The sequence below is a fragment of the Onychostoma macrolepis genome, chromosome 06 (assembly GCF_012432095.1).
Source record: "Onychostoma macrolepis isolate SWU-2019 chromosome 06, ASM1243209v1, whole genome shotgun sequence".
In the NCBI taxonomy this organism is placed as follows: domain Eukaryota; kingdom Metazoa; phylum Chordata; class Actinopteri; order Cypriniformes; family Cyprinidae; genus Onychostoma; species Onychostoma macrolepis.
The window spans coordinates 11,663,324-11,689,692 of NC_081160.1; the positions used below are offsets into that span (position 1 = coordinate 11,663,324).

General features: G+C 37.9%; 1 protein-coding gene across 5 annotated transcripts; it reads left to right on the forward strand.

Moving 5' to 3' along the window:
* The first annotated feature begins 5,215 nt into the window (after positions 1-5,215).
* Positions 5,216-26,271, forward strand: rae1 (ribonucleic acid export 1). 5 transcript variants are annotated; one of them, XM_058779846.1, is made up of 13 exons: positions 5,216-5,234; positions 11,668-11,773; positions 11,851-11,955; positions 12,178-12,270; positions 17,644-17,730; positions 17,832-17,918; positions 18,119-18,190; positions 18,391-18,498; positions 20,597-20,703; positions 22,726-22,801; positions 22,951-23,145; positions 23,938-24,079; positions 25,891-26,271. In XM_058779846.1, exons 2-12 carry the CDS (start codon positions 11,684-11,686, stop codon positions 24,025-24,027), a joined length of 1,110 nt encoding a protein of 369 aa, XP_058635829.1. In that variant the 5' UTR covers positions 5,216-5,234; positions 11,668-11,683; the 3' UTR covers positions 24,028-24,079; positions 25,891-26,271. The 5 variants fall into 5 exon arrangements, with proteins under 5 accessions (XP_058635829.1, XP_058635826.1, XP_058635830.1 ...); XM_058779843.1 differs by lacking the exon at positions 5,216-5,234 and adding an exon at positions 11,213-11,327; XM_058779847.1 differs by lacking the exon at positions 5,216-5,234 and adding an exon at positions 11,213-11,327 and having other exon boundaries at positions 23,938-24,023.
* The last annotated feature ends 98 nt before the right edge of the window (positions 26,272-26,369 follow it).

Genomic DNA, 26,369 nt, shown 5'->3' on the forward strand with positions numbered 1-26,369 from the left:
TATGTGAACTGGCAATTAATATTAAACTTTGCATTTAAATTAATTTAAATAAATATATAGCCTATAAATAAGTAGATGATATATAAAGCTTTTAAAATTATTATACTTACGTTTTCTTTTGAGCTCTCTGTGAAACTATAGAAATGATTAAATTCAGTTAATTTTTGCATAGTCAAATATTTTATTTCTGCTGCCTTCTAAAACTTTTGCTCCAGCAACAGTGTTTGTTCCTGCCTTGTAAATGCATTTAAATTCATTATATTTTTAATTATGACATCTCTTCCAAAAAAGTTATATATTTAAAATACGTTTATTTTATACTAAGTACAGTTCAAATATATTAGCATACTGACATATCGCTCAAGATGTACTAAAATAAAAATTATGATTAAACTTTATTTGGAGTACTTCTTGTGCACCATGCATATGTCTTAATATTAAGCCTAAAATGTGTTTTAATGTCACTATTGATAAGGATTGTATGATCTTTAAATAATATTGGCCTTTAAATGCAAGAGAATTAAAGTGTACCAAAGTATACTTGCAATAGTTCTACTTAAGCACAATCAAATATACTTAAGTATATCTTCAACTGTTCTTCAGCATTACTTCCGCACAATTAAAGTGCATTAAGTACAAAATTTGTTGTTCCAATTTAAATTCATTTTAGTATATTTATTTTTCACCCAGGTGAAAAAAAGTGCAGTAAAATACACTTTATTTCAGTACACTGTACACTTCCATAATGTACTTAAAATGCTCTATTTTTGTGCACTAATTTTGTACTTAATATACTAAAAATGATTCTTTAGTACTTAAGATAATCTTTAGAACATCAACTCTGCTATTTTGGGACACCATGAATATTAACTAAAATGTGTTTTAACATACTTTCTCTGTAAAAAAAAAAAAAAAAGTACAATTGAAACCATCTTTCATACACTCTTAAATATACTCATCATACATAGAAAATACACTTACTAATTATTTAAAATATAAGATTAAAGGGGTGGTTTACTGCAATTTCACTTTTTTCATTTTAAATAGTGTATAATGTTGCTGTTGGTGCATGAACAGTATCTGCAAAGTTGCTGCGCTGAAAGTTCAACGTAAGCGGAGATATCGTCTTTTAAAAATCAGGAAGTTTAATGCCTACAAAAACGACTCATATGGGACTACAACGAGATACTTCCCGGGTTGCATACGTAATAAACCCATAAATTTGCATCAACCCCTCCCTCCGGAACATGCAAAAAAGGGGGTAAGGCCATGTTCTGCGGCTTTGTCGAAGAGGAAGAGTTATAGTGGAGAGTTGTAGCCATGCCGTCGAAACGGTGTTATTTTCACCCAGCTGTCAGGTCTTCTGTGTTCGGGCTTCCTACAGATGCTGTAGTTCGTCAACAATGGTTAAAATTTATGTCTGATTATGTTCCTGACAATTACAATCCTAATTTAGCTCTCTGTGCTGCGCATTTTGAAGACAGCTTCTAGAATCTACACGAGTTCAATGCCAGATTCACACAGAAACTATTACTAAAACATGGAGCAGTTCCAACTTTAAAAACAGAGGCAGCAGTTGTTGGGCCACAACCTGATTTCATAATTTTAAATGTATTTGCATGTATAATTTCAGACGGAATGTTTTAGTTTTATCAAGGTCGTAAACAAATGCCAACGCTGGCTTTAGTAGCCAGTTAGTTAAATGCTATTTCGTGTGTCTTTGACAAACGCGTACAAACATTTTGGACCCGAATTTGTAATTATGTACTAATTTTGTAAATGTATTTTCCATGTATACTTTATGATGTAATTTTTCGATTTGATCAAGAACGTAAACACAAGCCAGCGCTGTTTGGTTATAGTAGCCAGTTAGTTCGATGCTATTTTGTGTGTATAAGACAAACGTGTACAAACTTCAAACAATTATATGTAATCACAACAGCAAACTTCCATTCATAAACGTTTTGTAAGAGCCGTGCTTGCGGAAGTTCTGCTCGACTCTCTTCATTACCGCTTTCTGGGTCTGATTCTGGCTCAAACTGATACGGCAATATTGACACCATTATTTACATTTGACCGGAGCACATGCAACTGTCGCCCGTAAAGGTAATGGGCGTGAAGTTTCTGGACAATGTGCAGTACACAGTTTAGCCAATCACAACACACCGGCCCAACTAACCAATCTGAGCCCATTGCCCGTTTCTGAGGGAGTGGTTTCATAGAATCAGGAAGTCAACCGGTCGTTCAAATGACAGAGGAGAAAGCGGCTTACAATAAAGGTGAAATATATAAAAAAATAAGGTGTTTTTTAACAAACGAAACACGAAGACATGTTATATTGCACCCCATAAACACAATCAAGCAAAGAAAAAAGCAGTAAACCACCCCTTTAATATATAATATACAAAATATATTTATAATGTATCGCTCACATTATTTTTATAGATTAAATAATTCATTTCAAATGTATTGTAATTATGTTAACATTCCCTTTATACAATATACACAACTACATGTTTATGGTGTCTTTAAATAGTACAATCAAGTATACTATTACTATGTCATTAGTAGCACTTTTTTCACATTAAAAATATAGCACTTGAAATACTTTTTGCTAAAAGTATACTTACTGTTAAATTGTGAATTTTGGTACACATCTAAACACATATGAATGAATAATCCAATCATGTGCTATTAGTACATTTATAGCAGCCTAAGCACAGTAACCTAGGTGTCACGATTACTGTGTTCTTAAACACATCACAAAGATGACGATAAAGATAAACAGTCTTTAATAAATCCACAGCGGGTAAATCCAGACAGAGGGAAGTATTGTAGCATAGATGAGACGAAACCAAACAAACTCAAACTGAACAGACAGGAACTTAAATACACAAACCATACGAGGATACTTATGGGGCCCATTTCAGAAAGGAGGTTAAGTGAAAACTCTGAGTATGCTAACTCTGAAATGAGGGAAACTCTGGGTTTTCCGTTTCAGAATGGGAGGTTTGTCAAACCCGAGAAATCAGGGTAAGTCATGCCCGTTTCTGAAAGTGTGGGAAACGCATCCCTGGTCAGGAGCAGGTTTTCTTAGGTAAACCCAGAGTTTCTTTCGGTCTCCTACCCCTTTTTTAAGTGTAAGTGATGTTTAAATACCTCATTGATTCATTCATGCTGCAAAAATACTTTTCTTAGTGAGTATTTTGGAATCTAAATTAAATGCATTTTACTTAAAACATGAAAAATGATCTTAATACAAATGGAAACAAGATTATTTTTCTTACCCCATTGGCAGATAATATGCAAAATAAGAAAAATACACTAAAAAAAACTAAATAAATACCTTATGTAATTTTTCTTATATAGAAAATGCATCTGGATTTAAGAATCTTTAGATTTTTTGATTGGAAACAAGACAATAATACTAAGTAAGAAAAGCATTTTTTGCAGTGCAGGTGCATTCATTCATTGCACATATTTTCATCATGCAGACACTGTCAAAGTGGCAAAAATGGCATGTCCTTTTATACATAGGATTATTTAGATTTATTAATTTTTTTTCCATATCCACATGCATATTTATTTGAGCTGTGCCATTTTTAAATGATAGTTTTCTATATAACATGTGGGATGTACAACCTGAATTCCAGAACTGTTGGGACGTTTTTTTACATTTGAATAAAATGAAAACTAAAAGACTTTCAAATATTTACAATAGAACATAGAGAACATAGCAAATGTTTAAACTGAGAAATTTTACACTTTTATCCACTAAATGAGCTCATTTCAAATTTGATGCCTGCTACAGATATCAAAAAAGTTGGCATGGGGGCAACAAAGGACTGAAAAAGCAAGACATTTTGAAAAGATTCAGCTGGGAGAACATCTAGCAACTAATTAAGTTAATTGACATCAGGTCTATAACATGATTAGCTATAAAAGGGATGTCTTAGAGAGGCAGAGTCTCTCAGAAGTAAAGATGGGCAGAGGCTCTCCAATCTGTGAAAGAGTGTGTAAAAAGACTTTAAAAACAATGTTCCTCTACATCAAATTGCAAAAGCTTTGCAAATCTCATCATCTACAGTGCATAACATCATCAAAAGATTCAGAGAAACTGGAGAAATCTCTGTTCGTAAGGGACAAGGCCCATATCTCATCGGCATGATTCTGTAATTGACATTACTAAATGGGCTAAATCTCTATCATGCAAAAAGGAAGCCATATGTGAACATGGTCCAGAAGCGCCATGGTGTCCTGTGGGCCAAGGCTCATTTAAAATGGACTGTTTCAAAGTGGAAAAGTGATCTATGGTCAGATGAGTCCAAATTTGACATTCTTGTTGGAAATCACAGACTCTGTGTCCTCCAGCCATAAGAGGAGGGAGACCTTCCAACGTGTTATTAGTGTTCAGTTCAAAAGCCAGCGTCTCTGATGGTATGGGGTTGCATAAGTGCATATGGTATGGGCAGCTTGCATGTTTTGGAAGGCACTATGAATGCTGAAAGGTATATAAAGGTTTTAGAGCAACATATGCTCCCATCCAGACGACGTCTATTTCAGCAGGACAATGCAAAACCACATACTGTAGCTATTACAACAGCATGGTTTCGTAGTAGAAGAGTCCGGGTGCTGAATTGGCCTATCTGCAGTCTAGATCTTTCACCTATAGAGAACATTTGGCGCATCATTAAACAAAAAATACGTCAAAGATGACCACAAACTCTTCAGCAGCTGGAAACCTGTATCAGGCAAGAATGGGACCAAATTCCAACACCAAAACTCCAGAAACACAAAACCTCGATGCCCAGACGTCTTCAAACTGTTTTGAAAAGAAGAGGAGATGCTACACCATGGTAAACATGCCCCCGTCCCAATTATTTTGAGACCTGTAGCAGACATCAAATTTGAAATGAGCTCATTTTGTGCATAAAATTGTAAAATTTCTCAGTTTAAACATTTATGTTATCTATGTTCTATTGTGAATAAAATATTTGTGTCAGCATCCTACCTCCTGTAGTTTGTCTCCGTGCCTCTAGAGGTCCCCTATTTTCTCCTCTGCCTTAGTTCTTCCTCGTGTGGCCTTGTTAGCGTCATCCAGGTCACCTGTGCCTTGTTTTCCCCAGTGTATTTAAGCTTTGTATTTTTCCCTTGGTTCCTCACTCGGTTTTTGAGTCTCCGCCCTGTGTTTCCTGCCTGATCTCGCTAAAGCCTCCCTAGCTTCCCCAAGTAAGGTATCCTGAGTTCCTTTCTTTGGTTGTTATTGTTCTCTGGTTTTATTTTCTCCCCTCGTGGAGTTTTTATTTTCTCATGTGGTTTTTCTGTTGTTAACACCTCAGTCCGAGAAGAACTTTTGTTGTATGCTGTGGCTCAGTGGTAGATCTCTCAATCACCACACCAGAGACCCGAATTCAAGTCTGGCTTGTGACAGAAAAACCGAGTCACCCATGGAGCCAGGAAACACTCGCCTCCAAGGACCTGTTGGTAGTGATTGCCCAACATGAGTCATCTTTCCAGTGCCATGAAGCTGTTCTTAGCCATCAGGAGGCGCTAATGACCAAACACTCTCAACTCCTGGCCGATGTGATGTGTTCCATCTGCCAGCTCTTTGAACGGCTCCCGGGCGCTTCACCCCCAAGTGGCAACAGGCCTATTTCAGTTGCAAAGCCTTGATTACCACCTCCCAAGCCCTTTGCTGGGGATCCTAGTTCCTGCCAGGGTTCTCTGACCTTCGAGCTCCAGCCCTCAAGTTTTCCCACAGACTGCTCCAAGATTGCTTACATAATTACCCTTCTCTCAGACAGGCTCTCCTGGGCCTCCGCGGTGTGGCAATCCCAGGATGCCTGTTGTGAGTCCTACGCGGCCTTTGAAGAGGAGTTCAAGCGAGTGTTTGATCATCCAGTCAGTGGTCGGGAAGCTTCCAAGCGCCTGCTTATTCTCAATCAAGGCTCCCGCAGGGAGGGCTGTCCGAGCCCCTTCAAGATGAGTTAGCCACCCGAGAACCAGCTGCTGATCTCGAGTCCCTCATTGCGATGGCCATCCGCCTGGACAATCGCCTGAGAGAGCTGAGGGTGGCTTGCCCCAAGGCGTCTCAGTCCCAAGTTTCTGTGAGCAGGTCTGTGTCCACAGTACGTATTCCTGCGTCCAGGGCTTCCTTGGCCCCTGAACAGCTTGATTCCCCGGAAGACATGCAGTTGGGTCGTTCCAGGCTCACCCCCAACGAGAGGGAACGTCGCATGTGGGAGCGACGTTGCCTCTACTGCGGTGCTTCCGGACACTTTCGCTCCACTTGTTCCGAGCTCTCGGGAAACGGTTATCCCTGCCCAGCTACAGGAGGGCTGTGATGGGGAAAATTAGAGCTCCTCCAACTAACGCCATCCTAGCTGTTCCAGCCACTCTGTCCTGGGGGCGCCACCAGCATCCGGTCCAGGCCATGATAGATTCCGGCGCCACAGGCGACTTCCTGGCTCTATCCTTGGCTAAGGAATTTGGGAACACTGGATTGAGGGGGCTCAGCACCCTTTCCAGGTTCTCACGGACCACAAGAACCTGGAATATTTCCAGCAGGCCAAGCGGCTGAACACTCGGCAGGCTCGATGGTCCTTGTTTTTTTTTAATCAATTTCAGTTTCTCCTGTCTTACAGACCCGGCACCAAGAATGTCAATCCGGATTCCCTGTCCCGAGCCTACTCTCCCGAGACACAGGAGAAGCCTTTTGCATCGAATATTCTGAGGTCTAGAACTGTCGCACCCCTTCAGTGGGAACTGGAAAGGGTAGTGCGAGAGGCTCAAGAGCCAGACCCAGGAGGTGGTCCCGCGGGACGCCTGTACGTCCCTCAATCTGCTCGGGCCCGGGTCTTGTAATGGGGTCATGAGTCTCCTTTGACACGCCATCCAGGAAATGCTCGCACTCTTGACTTCCTCCAGTGGCGGTTTTGGTGGCCGTCCATCAAGGAGGATGTAAAGGTCTATGTGGACACCTACCCCGTGTGCAGCCAGGGAAAGTCTGCATGTCAGGGACCTCAGGGACTGCTCCATCCCTTACCCGTTCCCCGTAGGCCATGGTCGCACCTTTCTCTGGACTTTGTCATGGGACTCCCACCATCCCAGGGCAACACTGTCTTCCTGGTGGTTGTGGACTGGTTCTCTAAGGCCGCCCGGTTCATTCCCCTGCCCAAATTGCCTTCGGCCAAAGAGACAGCAGAGCTTCTTGTTTGGAATTCCCCTGGATATTGTCTCCGACCAAGGACCCCAGTTCTCGTCCTGGTTCTGGGGGGCCTTCTGCAAGGTGATTGGGGCCACAGTCAGCCTATCGTCTGGGTTCCATCCAGAGTCTAATGGCCAGACAGAACGGATTAACCAGGATCTGGAGACCACTTGGTGGTGTATGGCAGCCAATAACCACACCTCTTGGGCTACCTACATTATGTGGGCTGAATATGCCCACAACACCCTCCAGTCCTCGGCCACAGGACTATCCCCCTTTGAATGCCAGTTCGGCTATACCCCCCCCATTATTCCCTGAGGAAGAGTCACAGGTTGGCGTTCTCTCTGCCCGGCATTTTGTCCAACGCTGTTGGCAGACCTCGAGGAAGGTTAGGCGTGCCCTCCTTCAGACCTCCCAGAGATACCAACGTCAGGCTAATCGCTGCAGGAGGGCCCCTAATTTCTGAGCTGGTCAAAGAGTCTGGTTAGCCACCAAGGACCTGCCCCTACGGGTCGAATCAAGGAAGCTTTCCCAGAAATACATTGGCCCTTTTCGCATAGCATGGAAAGTTAACCCTGTTTCCTATCGTTTGTTTCTTCCCCGTTCACTTAGAATTAACCCCACGTTTCATGTCTCATTGCTAAAACCTGTCTTGTCTTCTCCATCTACTTTTGTTTGTGTTTCGTTTGGGTCCAACATTACTACTCCTGTGGCTCAGTGGTAGATCTCTTAACCACCACACCAGAGACCAGAGTTCAAGCCTGGCTTGTGACAATTGGCTCATGTGATTTGAAATAGTTTTAGTTTTCATTTTATTAAAATTTTAAAAAACGTCCCAACATTTCCTGAATTCGGGTTGTAGAGCACCTGATGATGTAGATGTAGGTCATCTATATTTCCTATACAAATACAAATGCAACATTTATTCTTTTTTTATGTTGGATTTTAATATTCTTCCAATACTATTGTGGCCATCCCCTCTTCATCTGTTCATTATTTTGCGAGCCTTCTTGCTGATGGCTGAGTAGAAGTCAAGTTTTAATGTTCCTTACTCTAATTAAGAAATGTTTGTATTAGATAACATTTAATTATGTGAAAAGAGCGTTAGACTACATGGAAAAAGCTGCGGCACATTGAAATAGACACAGACTGATATTTTTATATTTTATATGACACATTTTAATATGTCAAATGTTTGTAAAGTCATGTAGCCTACACCCATGAACCTTTTATGCTTAAAGCTTTACCTGATTGAATTATGTTTTTATACTTCATATTTAGCTGTTTTTTTTTCTTTTGCCTGTGGGATACCATGAAAATTAATAGTAGTTCAATAACTTACCGTTCCGCCAGTTTTTACCTTTGATATAATAACAGTGATTAAGAATTAAAGTTAAGCATTGACATAAGTATGCAGGCGTCTTTTTGTCAGGTGCCATTGTGAATCAAAATTTCAGAGCTCCTTTGATCACGGCTTTTCATAGTCGTGGTGCAAGCGCTAAACTCAGAGTCAACCCACTCAGAGTGGATTTAACTAACTCCGTTCAGCTGTTCTGAAACCGAAAACCGAAAGCGTTTCCCATCTCAGGGTAAGTCAATTCAGAGTTCAATTTTGAACTCAGAGTTGGTTGAACCTCCTTATTGAAATGGGCCCCTGAACCTAATGAAGAACTCAAATCAGAAATCATGACAACTAACTAAACAGTGAAAATGGTGCAAAGTCCAGACAGTGTGATGGTGTGACAATAGGCTTTTACTTTAGTAATACATTTCTACTGTATTTTTCATGAAAATCCAAATAGAACTTAGTGATAGTGTATATATATATATTAAAAAAAAAACACTACAATTTTATGTAAAGTGATCATAGATAGCAAATTTTTAAGCAATGCAATTATAAAACGCTTCTGGTATCTACACTTGCACCCAAGTCTGAATACTACATCTGACACAAATCAATTTAAGTGTTAATGCTACTTAGTGTATTTATATTAAGTGTACTTAAGTAGCACAGTTGGGTAAATGTACTTATAACTATTACATTACTAATATTTTAAAGAAAATCAATTTAATTTAAACTTACGATAACTATAAAAAGTGTACTAACATTGAACTAATTTTTAAATCCTTCAAAGCACACTTTTAAGAAATACACTAATAAAAGTCCTCTACTTATTTTTGCGGTATAGTACACTATTTCAATGTACTAAAAATCTATTTAAATATCAGTGGTATTTAGTAGACCGTACTACTGAAGTAGGAAAATACTTTTAATTAGTGTATTTATATTGTATAACTTTTACAATTTTATTTAGCACAAAAAATAAGAATGTACTACAAATGTACTTGCTGGTATTTAAGTATTTTATGGTGCATTCAAGTATTTTACGTGGGTAATCTTCAGCAGAGAAGTGAATCAAACTGACGCTCTCCATTTTCCCTGTGAGTGGCTGTTTGCTGCACGTGTTAAACTCTCAGGTGTACATGCACTAGAGTTAATCACAAACTCTGGATCAAACTCTGAATTGACAGAGAATATTTATATCGAGCTTTGTGAGCCTGCTGAACCTGATCTAAAGCATGTGCACCTGAAAGCGTGAAGTGTGCAGCCAATCACACAGAATGTGGAGAGCATCAGCAAAGCATTGGTTGGATTCACTTCTCGCAAGAGTCAGTGCAATTCACTTCTCTGCTGAAGATTAAGAGGTGTCATTATTAAAAATAAATGTAAATACATTTACAAGGCAAGAGTAAACACTTCTACTGCAACAAAAGTTTGAGAAGGCAGCAGAAAGAAAATATATGACTATGCAAAGGAATCAACTGAATTTAATTATTTAGTTTCACACAGAGCTCAAAAGGAAAACAGAAGTTTAGTCATTTTAATCTTATCTATATGGATATATATTTAATTTAATTTAAATGCGAAGCTTAAAATGAATTTCCACATTCATATAATATATTCATATAATAATTATATGAATATATTATATGAATTATAATTAATATAATATAAATAAGTAGCCGCAAAAGTCGGGCAATTTTCTCTCTAAAATTCTTTGAGTGTAACTGCTTTAAATTGGAGCGAGAGATACGGGCAGAGGCGTCATGCCCATTGAAAGTGAGGGGGCACGTGCCCCCTCAGATTTCTGAGCCAAGTGGATTTTGAATACAGCTTCCAAAAGACAAAAAATAGCCGAATAATATTTTCTATATTTGATATAATCACACCAGTGTGATTAGACTGTTCAGTGCGGCACAGCATCAAGATGTAGTCTATCAGCAAGTTTATGGAAAAATTATGTTTATTAATCAGTATAAAATAGCAAAATATTATAGTGGGGGTGCAACATAAAATTTATTTTAGAAGGACATGTCCCTAAACTATAAATTAGTACAAAGTAACCAGCCGAGCAAGTAGGAATCCACCTGGCTTTACCAGCCTTTAAAGGGCATTCAGAAATGTGAAAACATAAAAGGTGAAGTACATTGATTTTAAGAATCATAAAGTCTATGATTTCAAGTCTTATTAATTGTAAAACACACAATATGTGGTGTATCGCCTATCATGTAGGTGTGGTGGCTTTTAGATTGGTAAAACAAAGCAGTGCTTGAAGGACAGGGTCTCAGAGCATAGAAATGCCATTTGAAAATAGATTAAGGACTACCCAGTGGTGAGAGATTTTCAAGTAGGCTGGCTAATCCATAACAGCAACCCAGACAGTCTCACCGTGGAAGCAACAGCACACCTTTTGAAACATTTTTTGTAATTTTAGGCTGCACTCTAAAGACGCATTCTTTGCAGAAATGCAGAATTGGGACTCTGCAGCTCATTATTTATTTTATTTTTTATTATCTTTTTTGACTTTCATAGAATATCCCAATATCAATATAGCTATATGTTTTGTATGTTCTTTGTTCTCGACAGAAATGTTGTAATGTTCAAAAAGTAATAATGAACTGAAATAAAAATTCGTATTTGGAAACCAATCGATGACGTCATCAAAGCACGCCCTCAATAACTGAGCGACGGAAGTGCCTATAGCAGTGCGTGTGTGTGTATCGTTTCAGAAGCGGGAACCGGTTTTATGAAAATAATCAAATATCTCTACGGCAGTTAGTGAGTTTAGTTGATTACGATATTTTGATCGATCATTGTATTTAATGTAGAGGCTGCCCGGGCCTGTAATTTAATTGTATTTGCTTGAGGCTGCTAAAACCCGATTTCACCGTATGTGGTTGTATGCATGTAACGTTAACGTTAAACGTAAAGTAGAATTTAATATTTCACTTCATAATCTGACTACCAGATTAATTTTGAACACTTTAGGAATAGTAGCGGTTTGTTAATATTAACATTTAAAATCAGTTGAATTAGTGAAGGCATTGTAGTTGTCACGTGTTTAATGTTATTTTGTTCGTGACGTTGATATGATCTGATTCATTCTTGTTATGATCAGCTCTTAACAGATTGAAATGAGTTTATTCGGGACGAACACGGGCTTTGGGACCGGGGGAACAGGTGTATTTGGCAGCACCACCACAGACAGTCATAATCCAATGAAGGTATATACAGATTATATAATATACTTACAAGTAAGTTTTTGTGCATGTTAATTCATTTGAGGCGTCGTTGATAACAGGATGTTGAAGTAACATCGCCACCCGATGACAGCATAAGCTGCTTGGCATTCAGTCCCCCTACGATGCCTGGGAACTTTCTGATCGGAGGCTCGTGGGCCAATGATGTAAGCCTTTGACATCGCCATTTCTCTTATCCTATGTACAATTTTTCACTTGCTTTTCTGTCACTATTTCTATATTTGCACAACCTTGACTGTAAATTTCACTTAGAAATATGTTATTGCATCTCACTTATAGTTGATGAAATATCTCTGAAAGATGTCAAAAGAACCTTTCTGTCAGTTTGTAATGTAACTGATAAATTTGCATGTATTGCATATACTCAGGTGCGGTGCTGGGAGGTTCAAGATAATGGTCAGACTGTCCCTAAAGCCCAGCAGATGCACACAGGCCCAGTGCTGGATGTGTGCTGGAGTGATGTAAGATCATTTACACATTATAAATGTTAGTCGCCTATTTAAAGACGTCAGCCAACCAACATTCTGCAACATTTTAATGAAAATGTTTATGTCTAAGATTTGCAGTCACTTGGGACAATTTAGCAAATCTTCAAATTGTTCTTGTGCACAACCACAGAACACAGAATAAAAGCATTAATACTGCCTCTGATGCTAGGCTGTTATGCCCGTTTATGCTTGTTTATTACTATTGTTGTGTCAGAGCTGATGTGTTTTAGAATGCTTTTTATTATAAATATTTACAAAGGATTTAGCACTAAAGATCCAAGAGGTCCGGTTTCTATATTTCCTTCCCAGTGGAGGTCTCTAGACGATAATTTTTTAGAATAGTTATACATTTACATCTGGGCAGCAATAGTACTTTGTAAAAGAAAAGAAAATCCTAAACAGTCAAACTGCTCTTTTTACGTTTAGATACCTATGGCGGAAGGCCATATGACTGAGATACTGGATGGGGATTCAGGGTTTTCTCTCTTGAAGTCTGGGCCATATATTTATTTTTCTTATAAGTATCTACTAAAATCAAACAAACGGTGTGCATAATAGAGTGTTTTCATGACACATCGTCAGACCGGAAGTCGGCCATCTTGGCTGCACTGAACGGAAACATTAGCTATGTTTCCATCCACCTATTTTTATGCGCATTTTGGGATATCGCATAAAAAAAAAGGCTGGATAGAAATGCCAAGGTGTGCATAAATTCTAAAACTGTGCATAAAAACTTATGCGCACATTTGAGTTGGATAAACATTTTATCCGATAAGAGAAAATGCGCCTACACTATGATGGAAACACATTTACCGAATAAATTCCTCCATGTGCATCAAGTGCGCTATTAGATGGGATAACTTGACTAACCAGCGGACAGATCTCGTTCACAGCATCTGTATGTTTTTATGGTTGTTCTGAAACGACTGAGCAAAGTCTGTTGTCAAAGTATTTCTGTATAATTACTAGGGGTGTAAATCGGATGGTTCGTCACGATACGATATATATTCTCATACCCAGCCATACGATATTTGCCAATACTGCAAAAAATTATATGATTACGATTAGATTCGATATAGGAGTATATAGATAGATATATCGATATTATATACCTATTTAAATGCTATTTTAATACAACCAAAATATATAACATGAACATTTATCTGAAATTTTTACATCCTGTATAGGGCTGCAGGATATATCGCATGCGATATTTAATGCGCATCTTGTCAGTAAAGCCGGTCCTGTAATCAGCGGTAATTTCCGTCACGTGCGTGATTTCACGTGGAGCTGCACTAACAAGCTGCGCAACGGCTCTGTGTGGTAAATGCAGCTCTATGTGAAATCATGCACGTGACGGAAATTACCGCTGATTACAGAACCGGCTTTACTGACAAGATGCGCATTAAATATCGCATGCGATATATTGTGCAGCCCTAATCCTGTACCTCTACTACCTGTTTACTAGGAAATTCGCAAAACGTGCTTTTTGGTGTAATTTTGTTTATTTATTCATCCATGCACAAAAAAGTGGAAGAGAGCTCAATTTATAGTATTCGCGTGGTGTAGACGCGGCTGTCTGTGTGCGTGCGCTTCAGATGTTTGCACAGAAAACCCTTCACACAGCGCTGGACTGTTCCGCCAACAATCCCGAGTGTCTTTTATGCTGGCCTTGTGCCTTCGGGCAGTCCTTATATCGAGTCCTGATACGTGAGTTTGAACGAGAATGCACGTGTTGGCGGTAATGCATAGACGGACATTATGTGAAAATGTGGACAATGCCAAAATAAAGGTGCCTATTTATGCTACAGATATCGATATTTATCGTATCATCAGACATCGTATCGATGAATCGTTTCACCCCTAATAATTACTGTCTTATTATAATAACATGGCTATTGCCGCTGAAAGGAACAGAATTTAAGGGTGTATTCACACCAGGAAAGTCCGATAGTTCACTTGCTTTGGTCCGGACCAAATATAAATTTATTTTTTTTTTTTTTGGTGCGGTTCGCTTTCACACTGCCCTTTTTGCAAATGAACCAGAAATTGTAAACAAAACCACACGTGTGCTAAGGTCATCCGTTCATTGGACAGAAATTCTCAAGCAGGGAAAAACAGGAAGTGCAAAAACAGGCTAATCATGGAGATCTTTGGTAGTGCAATTTTTATTATTTTACTGATTTGCTGTCATGAGATAAAAACGCAATATGAAGCAACTTATGAACATCATATATGAGACAATGTCATACAATGTTGTAATTACGACTTGCCAAAAATAAAATCTATAGATATGAAATACTCAAAGCATATCAAAATGTTAGTTTAAACATTTAACCTAGATAAATGTGCGCTAGGCGCATATCCGATCGTTTGTGGGAGAGTGGAAGCTGAAGCGCTTCAGAACATCATATACGCCGTAATTGTTGCTCATAAAGGTAATAATACATCGTTCGGAACTGTAAAGGGTATATTTTTATTTGTGCACTCACAATATCAAGAAAACGTGCTCTTCTAAAATAAAGAAAACTAATAGGATGCGCTTCCCGTCAAAAATGAACTGTAACTTACAGACATGATGAATATATCTATAGAAAGCTTTGAATTACTACAAAACGAAATAAATCATATCCAAAACAAAAACTCTTTCATTATAATCCGTAAAGATGCATTTCTTTCTAAAGGCGTCCAATGAGGAGACGGCGAGTCAGGATTTTTAACTTCATCTTTGTGACACTGACTCAGAAAACACTAGTTTATTAATAAATAATTCAAATATCTCCTTACTATTTCCCCCAGACACATTCATTGTAACTTTTGCTGGGGCTTTGCGGCAAGCTTTAGCCTATTTAGTGCGCTCATGTCACGTTGCTGTGGGCGCTATGGTCACGAAAACTCATAATTGGCACGCGTTTTTAAGCATTGCGGTTTGAAAACAAGTGATTTAAGCGATTGAAATGCAAACAACAGCACTATATGCGCGAGCTGTGTGTTTTCTGAGCGTGCTTTCTGCAATTGGATCGGATCGAGGCCGGTTCATATTCACACCTTAAACGAACCGTACCAGAGTTCGTTTGGAAGCGGACCGAGACCACCTCTTCAGCTGGGTCTCGGTACGCTTGTTTGGTCCGCTTTTGGTGCGCACCCGCTGCATTCTCACCTGCCCAAACGAACCGCACCAAGAGGGAAAACGAACTCTGGTACGATTCAACCGAACTAAATGAGGCAGGTGTGAAAGCACCCTTACTGATTATTGCTGGTGAAAATGGTAAATTATTGTCGTGTTTTGGGCTGTACTAATCGGTCGAACCAGGAAAAACATTTGGAGTACTATAGGCAGTGAGTAGTGAACTCGCACACCACCCTGAGCAGTGGGCAGTCATTTGCTCCAGCGCCTGAAGGAAGAGAGCGCTGTATTAGGGTTGTGACGATAATATCGTGTATGGACGATAGTCAAGAGATATCGACAATAGCAGATGTCTTTGTCGATAGTCAAGACGATATTAGGTATCATTCTCCTATTACTGTATAAAACTATTATTATTATTATTATTAGGCGGCCTATTATTATTATTATTGGGCTATTAAATTGCTCCGCTATTTCACCTCAGAGCCGCACTTCACACACGCAAATGAGGATTACGGTGCGTTTCCACTGGCACACAGCGAGCGGAGCGAGCGTTTTCAATTCATTTCTATGGAAGTTAAGCTTAAATGCTTGCGCGGTGTATTATGGGATTGAAAGTGTTGAAAGCTGCTGAGAGCGTCAAATGTTCGGGCATTGCTCGAGTTTATGCAAATATCGAGCGAAAAACGAATATAAACTTTACCTGAAAATGCTTTTGTTAAACTGTTGGTCTTTAAAATAAATCTACGTTTGATGTTCTCCTTGACTGATTTTTAGACTGATAACTTCCGCGCCGATGCGGTAAACTTGTATAACTTGTCGATGTATAACTGCTGTATCCGAATATATGAACTAGCTGTTTTAAATATTTTTATATTTAACATGTTAGTTTTTCAGTATGTTTGAAAGTCTATTATTTCGGTTATTGGTGCTCCCAGGCGCTCTCGCTCTCTCTCTCACGCACGCGTGGTTTAAAATCACCAAATAGTTATGAAATAGCCTACGATAAGTACAGAGAGTCTCTTTCTTGCCCCCACCCATGCACGATAATATCGTGTATCGGCGATCTCACAGGCCGGCGATATGAAAAATGACCATATCGCCCAACACTACTGTACATTCACTTCCCCACCTACTACTCCTGAGACTTGAGCCCGTGACCTTCGGGTTACAAGTCCGACTCTCTAACCATTAGGCCACAACTGCCTGTTTAGTTAATGGTGCTATATTTATTATTGTATTCTAGGAGCCAGCTCGTATGGATCGTTACCACCTATTAACTTTTGTAAAAATATTGCGCCCTTTCCTGCTTACTAAGTCCTTCTCTATATGATTTAGCAGCTTCCACACACTTTTTTCTGTGGTTTAGACATCATAAATTAGTAGAACAGCATCCTTCAGTAGTACATTAATAGTGCAATCCATGCGAGTATCTCCAATATGGCCATGCATCCAGGTAACTGACCAAACCGTGACTTGGGTGCAAATACTATAATCAACACACCTTCATCATGAGCAGACAACAAAGTTAACTAGTAATTTAAAAGTTTTAGCTGTCTTTCCTTACCATCTATAAATAACTTAGACATTTATTATAAGAAGTTCTTTTATAACATGCTACTGAATAATGTTAAATGTAGATGGAAACAAGTCACAAACCTGGTTTATTTGTGTGATGGATAAAAGCATTTGTATTTGCTGCGTTCTATTTTCTGCAGTGTTTTAACAAAAGTATCAATCTATTTTGCTGCTCTGTGTTTCTGCTATTGTTGTTAAAATAAATTTGGGAGAGAAGCAACGTGCATGGAGGGCTCTAGATACAAATATTAGAGGATATAGCATCGAAAGCTCATTACAATAAACAACCCTGAGAGTTTAGTGTGTACTATTCTGTTAAGTTCTGCTCACTTTAAACAGTAAAATGGTGCTATCGTTGTGATTGTCTCATGGTCCAGTTGGAACCAAGCTGGTCTGCTGTTTGAGGACCCCTGCTCTGCACTGTTGCTGAAAAACACGAGATACATGAGTTATTGTAACAGGGTTGAGATTTTATAAATCAAATAAATAAATAATATGCATGGTTGCACGTAGGTTTTCTGTTCAGAATTTTGCACAAACAGTAGTAGAACTGAATATCTCTGTCCTGTATTCTTTATGAATGACTACTACTTCCTGACATGAGGCATGTTCTTACCTGATTTTGCTTGTCTTGTTAACAGGATGGCAGTAAAGTCTTTACAGCCTCCTGTGACAAAACTGCCAAGATGTGGGATCTGAACAGCAATCAAACCATTCAGATAGCACAAGTAAGCAGTTAATTTGTGTTCTTAATATATTCTTATATATCTTTCAGTTGTGTTGGTTTACAGTATGACTAACAGGTCCTACAATCTTTTCCTTTGACCAGCATGAAGGCCCAATCAGGACAATTCACTGGATTAAAGCACCAAATTATAACTGTGTTATGACTGGCAGCTGGGACAAAACACTGAAGGTACTGGAACCCATCTTCACCACCCTTAGGCCAGCAGAGTGGAACTAAAATCAAAATCCTGATACAGCCTAGTATTAATGTTTATTATGTCACAGTTCATTGTGCAGTATTTTATAAAATAATTACAAAATATTCATTTGACCAAATATTGCAGCCTTGAATAGATTAGCAACTGTTTCTTTGCCTCTCATTTTTGACAGTTTTGGGATACACGTTCCCCAAACCCAATGATGTCCCTGCAGATGCCAGAGAGGTGTTACTGTGCAGATGTGGTAAAGGATTGTGATTTGAATTAAACTGAATTTGTTGTTGTCGGTTTGGGCAGCTCTTCTACATCTCACTCTTGCAGTGTAGTTTTGATTCAACATATGAGCTCTAACATTTTCTTAGTGTAGTACATGGTACATAAAACAGTTTTTGCAGAAATAATTTTCTGTAAGCATTTTATGGATATCCTTTTGTTCTTTTATAGGTATATCCTATGGCCGTTGTAGCTACTGCAGAACGTGGTCTTATTGTTTACCAGTTGGAAAATCAGCCTTCAGAGTTTCGACGTATAGAGTCACCTCTGAAGCATCAGGTCAGTGTTGGTCAAATACTCAATTTATGAAGTAATTAAATGGCAATTTAAAGACTTCACAATCATTTGGCTCGGGGGGATAATGGCTTTGAATTAGCATTTGATATAAAATATGGTATTATTACTGTAATAATTAGAATAATTTTTTTTAATCAATTGTGTATTGTCACAATGTTTATGTGGTAACGCTTTACAGTAAGGTTCAACAAGGTGTTAACATTAGTTAACTACATTAGTTAACAGACTAATAATGGGAAAACGCTTCTAAAGCATTCATTAATCATAGTTTCTCAATTCTAGCATCTACTAATACTAAGGATATCCTGAGCTGATCTCAACCGATCAGTACCGGCCGGATCCTTATTTTATGTCAGCCATCATGCCAGTGACGTGCAGTAGGTGGCAGTATTCACCTTCCAGTAGATTTGCCAACCGCCATTAAAATAATTATTAATCAGAAACATAAATGGAAACATTAATCAGCTGCTAAAGTTACAATAAGCGATTTTTCAAAAATGCTGCTGGACATTGTTGCCTCCAACACAATCCTAACCACCCTGCTCCGAGTCAGTCTTGAACCCTGATCGTCGGTATGCGAGGTGAATGCACTAATAATGACACTAAGCACCACATTCTCTAACAGTCGTCAGTGCACCTCTTGAGATCAGGGGTTTACCTGCACAAATCTCACAAGCTGGCCTGTTACACACAGAATGCAATGGTGGATGTCTGTTTATCATAGCAGACGCACAACAATATAATGCTTCATGAAAAATAAAGCGCAGCGTTTTTGAAAAAACGCTTACTGCACATTTAAAACCAAAAAAAGAAGAAATGTGCAAGAACCAGTGAGGTCTGTTCTAGCGCATCACACTTTTTTTTACATTTTTAAAAAAAATATATTTTTAGGTTTTTTTTATGCCTTTAATGGATAGGACAGTAGAAAGCTAACAAAAGCATTGGGCAGAAAGAGGGGATCAGGACCGGCAAAGGACCTCGAGACAGGAATCAAACTTGGGTCGCCGCAATAACAGTTGCGCTATATAGAGCGTACTTGGGCCACGTCCACACCAGGGGGAAAACGATGCAACCCTCTCCATTGACTTTGTATTGTGAGAAGCTGCCTCCTTGTCATTTATGACAAAAACAGAACAATGCCTAAAAGCTGCTGTGTGACAAGGTGTACAGTAAACAAGCTAAAAAACCCAGAACTATGTTTTGCTATGTAAGCTGTTAACCCAAAAAGATGAGCATTGAAGGACACAACTGTAGATGTCAGGGTATATCACGTTGGGCTATTCAGTTGGATCATTTCTCAAACAAAAGGAAAGTAAGGAAAAGGGGCACTGACATAGACCAATTAAATTTAGTTTCTCAATATATCTCCTCTCAGGTTCACATGATGGTGAAATAATTCTTTGACATGGTTAAAAATAATGAATGTTTTCTGTCGCCGATTACTTTTCCCTCCAGTGGGCGTAGTTCTCAGAGTAATATGACACGTTGCCCGGAGGGCGTGGTTTTCAGATTATCACGTGTGTCTCTCTGTGTCTATATCGGCGCACTAACCACAAAGCTATTGGCACTGACATCACACACGTTTGAGCTTCCGTGTTTAGTGTATTTGATGCGCACTTTTGTAACAATCACTCATTCCTTTATCGTTTACTTTTATCTGCTGTCAGACTATGAATTGGCTATGAATTGGATTTCTGGAAAAACAGAAATTCTTTAAGCAAAGGCAAATTTAAAATTAATATTTTTGCTTTGGGTAGTTATACATCAACAGATTACAATTAGTTCAATATTTACCATTCTGAATAGATTAAGCCACACAAACTCATAAAAAAATGTCATAGTTATTTATGAATTGGCAGGAATTTTAAGTGATTTTCTCATTGAAAATGAGTGAATTATTACTCTCCTACACTGAACCTTTAGTTCACTAACATCTCCATAGTTGCCCTGTGTAAGTTCTCAACCCTGTTTTTTGTGTTGATTCGTAGCCCATTTTCACCATTATTTTAATTTATTCTTCTCTGCAGATATTGTTGTTAACCATTGAGGTGTATTTTAACTTGTGTGTTTTGTTTAATAGCACCGCTGTGTGGCTATCTTTAAAGACAAGCAGAGTAAACCTACTGGTTTTGCACTGGGCAGCATCGAGGGACGAGTTGCCATTCATTACATAAACCCACCTAACCCGTGAGTCTGTATCTGATCTTCTTTCCAATCCACCAATAATTCATGGCTGGTTTAGAAATTTAAAAGCGAATACAGTACACTTAAAGTTTAATCAACTTAAATTAAGGAAAACTTTTCCACACCAATTATTTTAGGTTTGTACAAGAGACTAAAACAAGTTAAATAAAAAAAAAAGTTATGTTGGACCAACTTATGCTATTCTTCGTTGTTATCTAACACAATAACTTGTTAAAACAATCGCATTCAGTAAAGGCAGTCTCTGAAAAACATAAAATTAAATTTCAAGATTTAAGGTCCTTGCACACTGACTGAAATTTTCATATGCGTTTTTTTCATATTTGCCATCCTTTCCTATCAAAATGCTTGCTACGGATGCAAAAACGCAGGAAATCGTTTTTGAAATTTTTTAAATGACGGACGAAAGTTTCAGAGGCAGTGTGTAAACATGATTGACACAACGTAAGGTCGTATTTATTTTTTAAGGTGCGAAAATTTCGCTATGACCTTTACTCTTCTGATGCAGTTCCATGTAAAGTATGCCGTAACTACAGATCTACTGTCCATGTAATTTCAACATAAATTATTAATGTAGTCCCAACAAAAAATTGTTAACCTAAATGTTACAAAATTAAGTATGTTATGAACATTATGAAATGAAGTTGTGACAGAAATGTTCAAAAATGACTTCAACTCATTTTAAAGGGGTCCTATTATGCTTTTTGAATTTTAGTCAGTGTGTATGTTTGGGCATAAAAAGATCTACAAAGTTACAAATCTCAAAATCAACTCCAAAGGGAGATATTTCGTTTTTAAAAAAATCCCTTTTCAAGAACTACAAAGAACGGCTCGTTTGGACTACAAAGTTATTTTCCTGTATTTGTTATATCACATTGGCTCATTAGAATATCATTAAAATAAATCCCGCCTACGGAAATTCGAATGGTTGAGCACTGCACGTTTCAAAATCGAAACCCAGTGCGGGTGTTTTTATATCACTGTACAGGTGCATCTCAATAAATTAGAATGTCGTGAAAAAGTTCATTTTTTTTTCTTGTAAGTTATTTCAAAAAGTGAAACTTTCATATATTTTAGATTCATTGCATGTAAAGTAAAACATTTCAAAAGTTTTTTTTGTTTTCATTTTGATGATTAGAGCTTACAGCTCATGAAAGTCGAAATGTCTAATAAAGCAGCGTTTGTGAGCGGAGCTCTGTTTTGTGTACAGCGTTACCGGGGAAACCTCGCTCTCTACCACTCCAACAGCGCCTCCCGCTGGCAGAGAATTAATTTGCATATATATGCCACCACAAATAGTGTAAGTCTGTGGGACTATGGTATAACGAAGTTAAACTGTATAACAGTTTCACTGCAATTCATGTTATAATGTTAGAATTAACAAACATAATACGCATTGCCATTGCACTTATCTGTACATAGTAATGCAGTTATTTTTAAGCTGTTGTTGACATCCTATCTAAAACATGATTTAGCCACACAAAAAAAACAACAACAGTAACGTTACCACTTCAATATGTCTTGAAATATCCGTGCGTGCAAGGGTTCTGCGCGATCCTCTTGTTCAATATTCTCGGGGTCTGTATTGAGATAGCAATATTGACGAACTTGCTGTTTTGGCAAGAGGCGTGCCAGTACTGAAACGCCGTCTAAGCTGTTCGCCAATCACAACGCACTGGGAGAGCTAACCAATCACAACGCATTTCATTTTTCGGAAGGCGGGCCTTCATCAAACCCGGAACTAATCGAGCTGTTTGTGCCAGGCTGGGGAGAGAGGTGTTGTAATGTAAATTATGTGAAAAATAATGCGATTTTCGAACCACCAAGCATGGGAGCATGTTCTAGTACACCCCCAAAACAAAATCAAGACTTTGTAAAAGAGCATAATAGGACCCCTTTAACAAGTAACTTGAACAAGCAGTAGTTTTTTTTTTGTTTTTTTTTTTATTTAAATGTAATACTGAATATGTATCTTTCTTTTTTACTAATATTCACCTTTTAACCCAGAGCCAAGGACAATTTCACCTTTAAGTGCCACAGGTCCAACGGAACCAATACTGCCACACCCCAAGATATTTATGCTGTGAGTGTTCTAGGTTTTGTGTATTTTTGAAATGCACTGGATTGCTTGGACAATTAGTCTAGTCTGAGGTTATGAAAGACAATATTCAGTAATAAAAAGTACTTGTAAAATAAACAGTAACTCTGCACTTGCTGTTTGTTTCTCTGTAGGTGAACGCTATCTCCTTTCACCCTGTCCATGGCACTCTGGCGACAGTAGGCTCTGATGGGCGCTTCAGTTTCTGGGATAAAGATGCCCGCACTAAACTGAAGACCTCTGAACAATTAGATCAACCAATAACAGCTTGTTGCTTCAATAACAATGGGAACATATTTGCCTATGCTTCCAGCTATGACTGGTCTAAGGTACAATCTCAATACATATGTAACATTCGATAAATTGTCATTTGTTAACTTCACAAATTTAAATTATTTTTTTTTGACTGTCCAAGAAAATAAATTCACTGGCTGATCATTTCTAAGTTCCGACAGTTGTCTTTTTAGATTAGATTTTAGGTTTGTGTGTTGACATACAAAAAGTTATGGTATAGTATGTATTCTAGTCAGTTAGGATATTTGATGGCTTAAGCTTCACTTAAGCTCCTATGGTCAACTTCATATAAGTATATTTAAAATATGAAGGAAAAATATACATTTATATAATACTTACGCTGAACATGCATTAAAGTGCTTTTAGGAATGTGAATAACTACATTCAAAACACTAGTTTATGACACTTAATTTTTATGACAGAAATCCTGTTTATTATACTGGATTCAGGTCCAGCAGACACCAATCATATGCTTTCCTAGGGAGAGCTTACATAAGATGCGTTCTTGTGTTCAAAAATAATCAAAAATTTAAACTGAATCCAGGAGTCTTGAACCGTGTTGGTTCAAGTTGGACTTGACACACTCTCATTGGTTGTCAGTGGTTTTTATTATTCAGCTGGAAAAAAAATCCTTCTGAAAGTGAATCAGTGATGTTGTTACGGTCATTAAAATTGAGGTGTTTTGTCTTTATGACTTGGCATTATTTTGGTTAATTAGAACTTACTGAAGTTCTAATGTTTTCATCCTTATTGTAACCGTTTCTTTTTAGTGAACTGACAATCAGTTTGATCTCTGCTCACTTTTATTACTTCTGTTTGTGTCACAGGGACATGAATATTACAATCCCCAGAAAAAGAATTACATCTTCTTGAGGAATGCAGCTGAGGAACTGAAGCCTCGGAACAAGAAATGGTGAGAGAGGGATATCCATTACCATGGAGAAGGTGTCTTTCACCGGTCAGGGGCAGGTGTGCTGCCTGAATTGTGCTGACTTTCCTTTCTGTGCGGTTGTGATGCTTTCGGAGTCCTCCTTTGGCATCTCATGATGCATTAATAAGTTGCTCTTAGCTCCCAGGGATGAATTCTGAAGAAACATATCTTTTCTAAAATGCTATATAGAAATGAGTTTCTACTTCAGTTTGATTTTTAAATGTTCAGGATTGGAGTGGATTATGTATTGATTAACTATAATGGTGATTTAAAAAAAAAATTTTTTTATTGGAAAGCAGTTATATAAATCAAAGCCATGTTATGAAAAGTCAGTGTAACTATTTGCAAGCAATTAATATTGCGTTTTGCAGTGCTTTTAGTAATATTCATCAGTTTAGCTGTGATTGTTTCTATTCTGTTTCATAATTTAGTCTCTTTTGTTTGTTCTCAACCAGAAGGCCAGGGCCGCTAGGGGTCCTCAGCAAACTTCCAGTTGAGCCATAAGTTAACTTGCATGATTTAAAATGACTTATAGTTTAAAAAAAAAAAAAAAGAAAATGCTAGAAATATAAAATGTATAGCATGTGCATTCACATATCTCTTACTTTTACTGTCCCCTCAATTGTTGTTTTACTGGAGAATACACAATTCTTGAAACTTCTGGGGCCTGATGTATAATTGTTGTGTGCACAAAATAGGCTTTAAAAACTACACACAACATTTCCCATACAAATATCGGGATTAAAAATAATTTACCACTTGTGCACTGTCCGCACACACTCTGATTTGTGTGTATCGACTCTTAATGATATGTAGGCTAATAGGTGACTCCATTAGTCGAGTAATGAGCTGAAGAGAATGATTCAATACTCCACTTTTAATTTAATGCTCCACATTTTACATAGTCTATATTTTAATTTTATGTAAATAATTGAAACGACATTACGATATAAGCTACAAAATGGAAAGATTTCTAATGGATAAATTACTTTTCTACTGGTATTCTGCAGGGAAGCATGCTTTTAATGATTTTGGATGAAATCTGCTTAAATTGTTCTAAATTGCAAAGAAACTATTTTCAGTCTCCGTTGCACTTTTAAATCGATTAACGTTCGATAGCTTTGCAAGACAGACAGTAAAATGATAGACACTTACAGACATATTTGGGAGTCAAACAGACCATTGATCTTTAGAAACATCTGCTGATGACTGTCTGGATTGGTCTGATGACACTGTATAGCCCCACAGATGTGCTGTTTTGCAGTAGCATATGCTGCTCTGTGCAGTGCAATTATACAGAATATAAGCTTAAATACTGCTGAATTTTCAATATTATGAATGGGGTGCAAAGGAAACAGTATTAGTTTTAGAATATATTGTACTTCGAAAGTTAAAAATTTTTTTGAGAGGAATCAAACATTTTGCTTCCAGCACAAATATTGAAATAATTTTTACTAATTTGATTTAAGAAAATGACAGTCTGTGCCTACATTTCTTTTCTTGTACTGAGAAATTGATTACTATCAAGTGTTTGATGACTGTGTGCATGGATATTATATCAAAGACTATAGAATAAAGAGACTTTGATTGTGTTGATGAAGATATATGATAATTTTGGTCACTGATCTATTTATTTTAGATAAATCTCTCAATACAAGAGAATGACCTGTAAAACTTGGAACCATTGGAATTGGCCTATCAGAGAATAAAGATGTAATAAATGCTAAGAATTATGCTTCTTTCAACCATGTGTGCGCTTTCATTCATGGGGAAAACAAAACCAAAAATAAATTTGAATTTGAAAAGCAGAATGCTGTATTGACTGACGCCTGCCCCTCCTTGTCTTTAGATTCATCAAGCTTCGCATCACGTCTCGGAAGACCTGCGTTTGTGTGTAAATATGGGAGAGAGACCTCAATTTGGCTAACACCTGGACCAATGGCATGGCAATGCGTAATTTTTATGGACCAATCAGAAGGTGGCCAACTGCTCATAAGCAATAATGATGTGAGCAGTGGCTTTTGATACGAGTAAGGAAGCCATGCTTCAGTGTTTCTGCTTTAACTGGTGTACCTTTTTTCTTTCTTCTCGAAGTTCATCGTTACTTGCAGCTCTTTTTTCTTGATACTGCTTTACAAAGGAAATGCATTTTCACCTTTACTTTTCTTTACGCTTGGTGTATAATCAAATTGTGTAACCAATAATAAATCTGTCTCAATATTTCTCTGCATTTTGACATTGCGCTTGTCTTATTGTCGTGTGTGTGTGTGTGTGTGTGTGTGTGTGTGTGTATGTGTGTAGGTGTGGTGTGTGTGTGTAATATACATG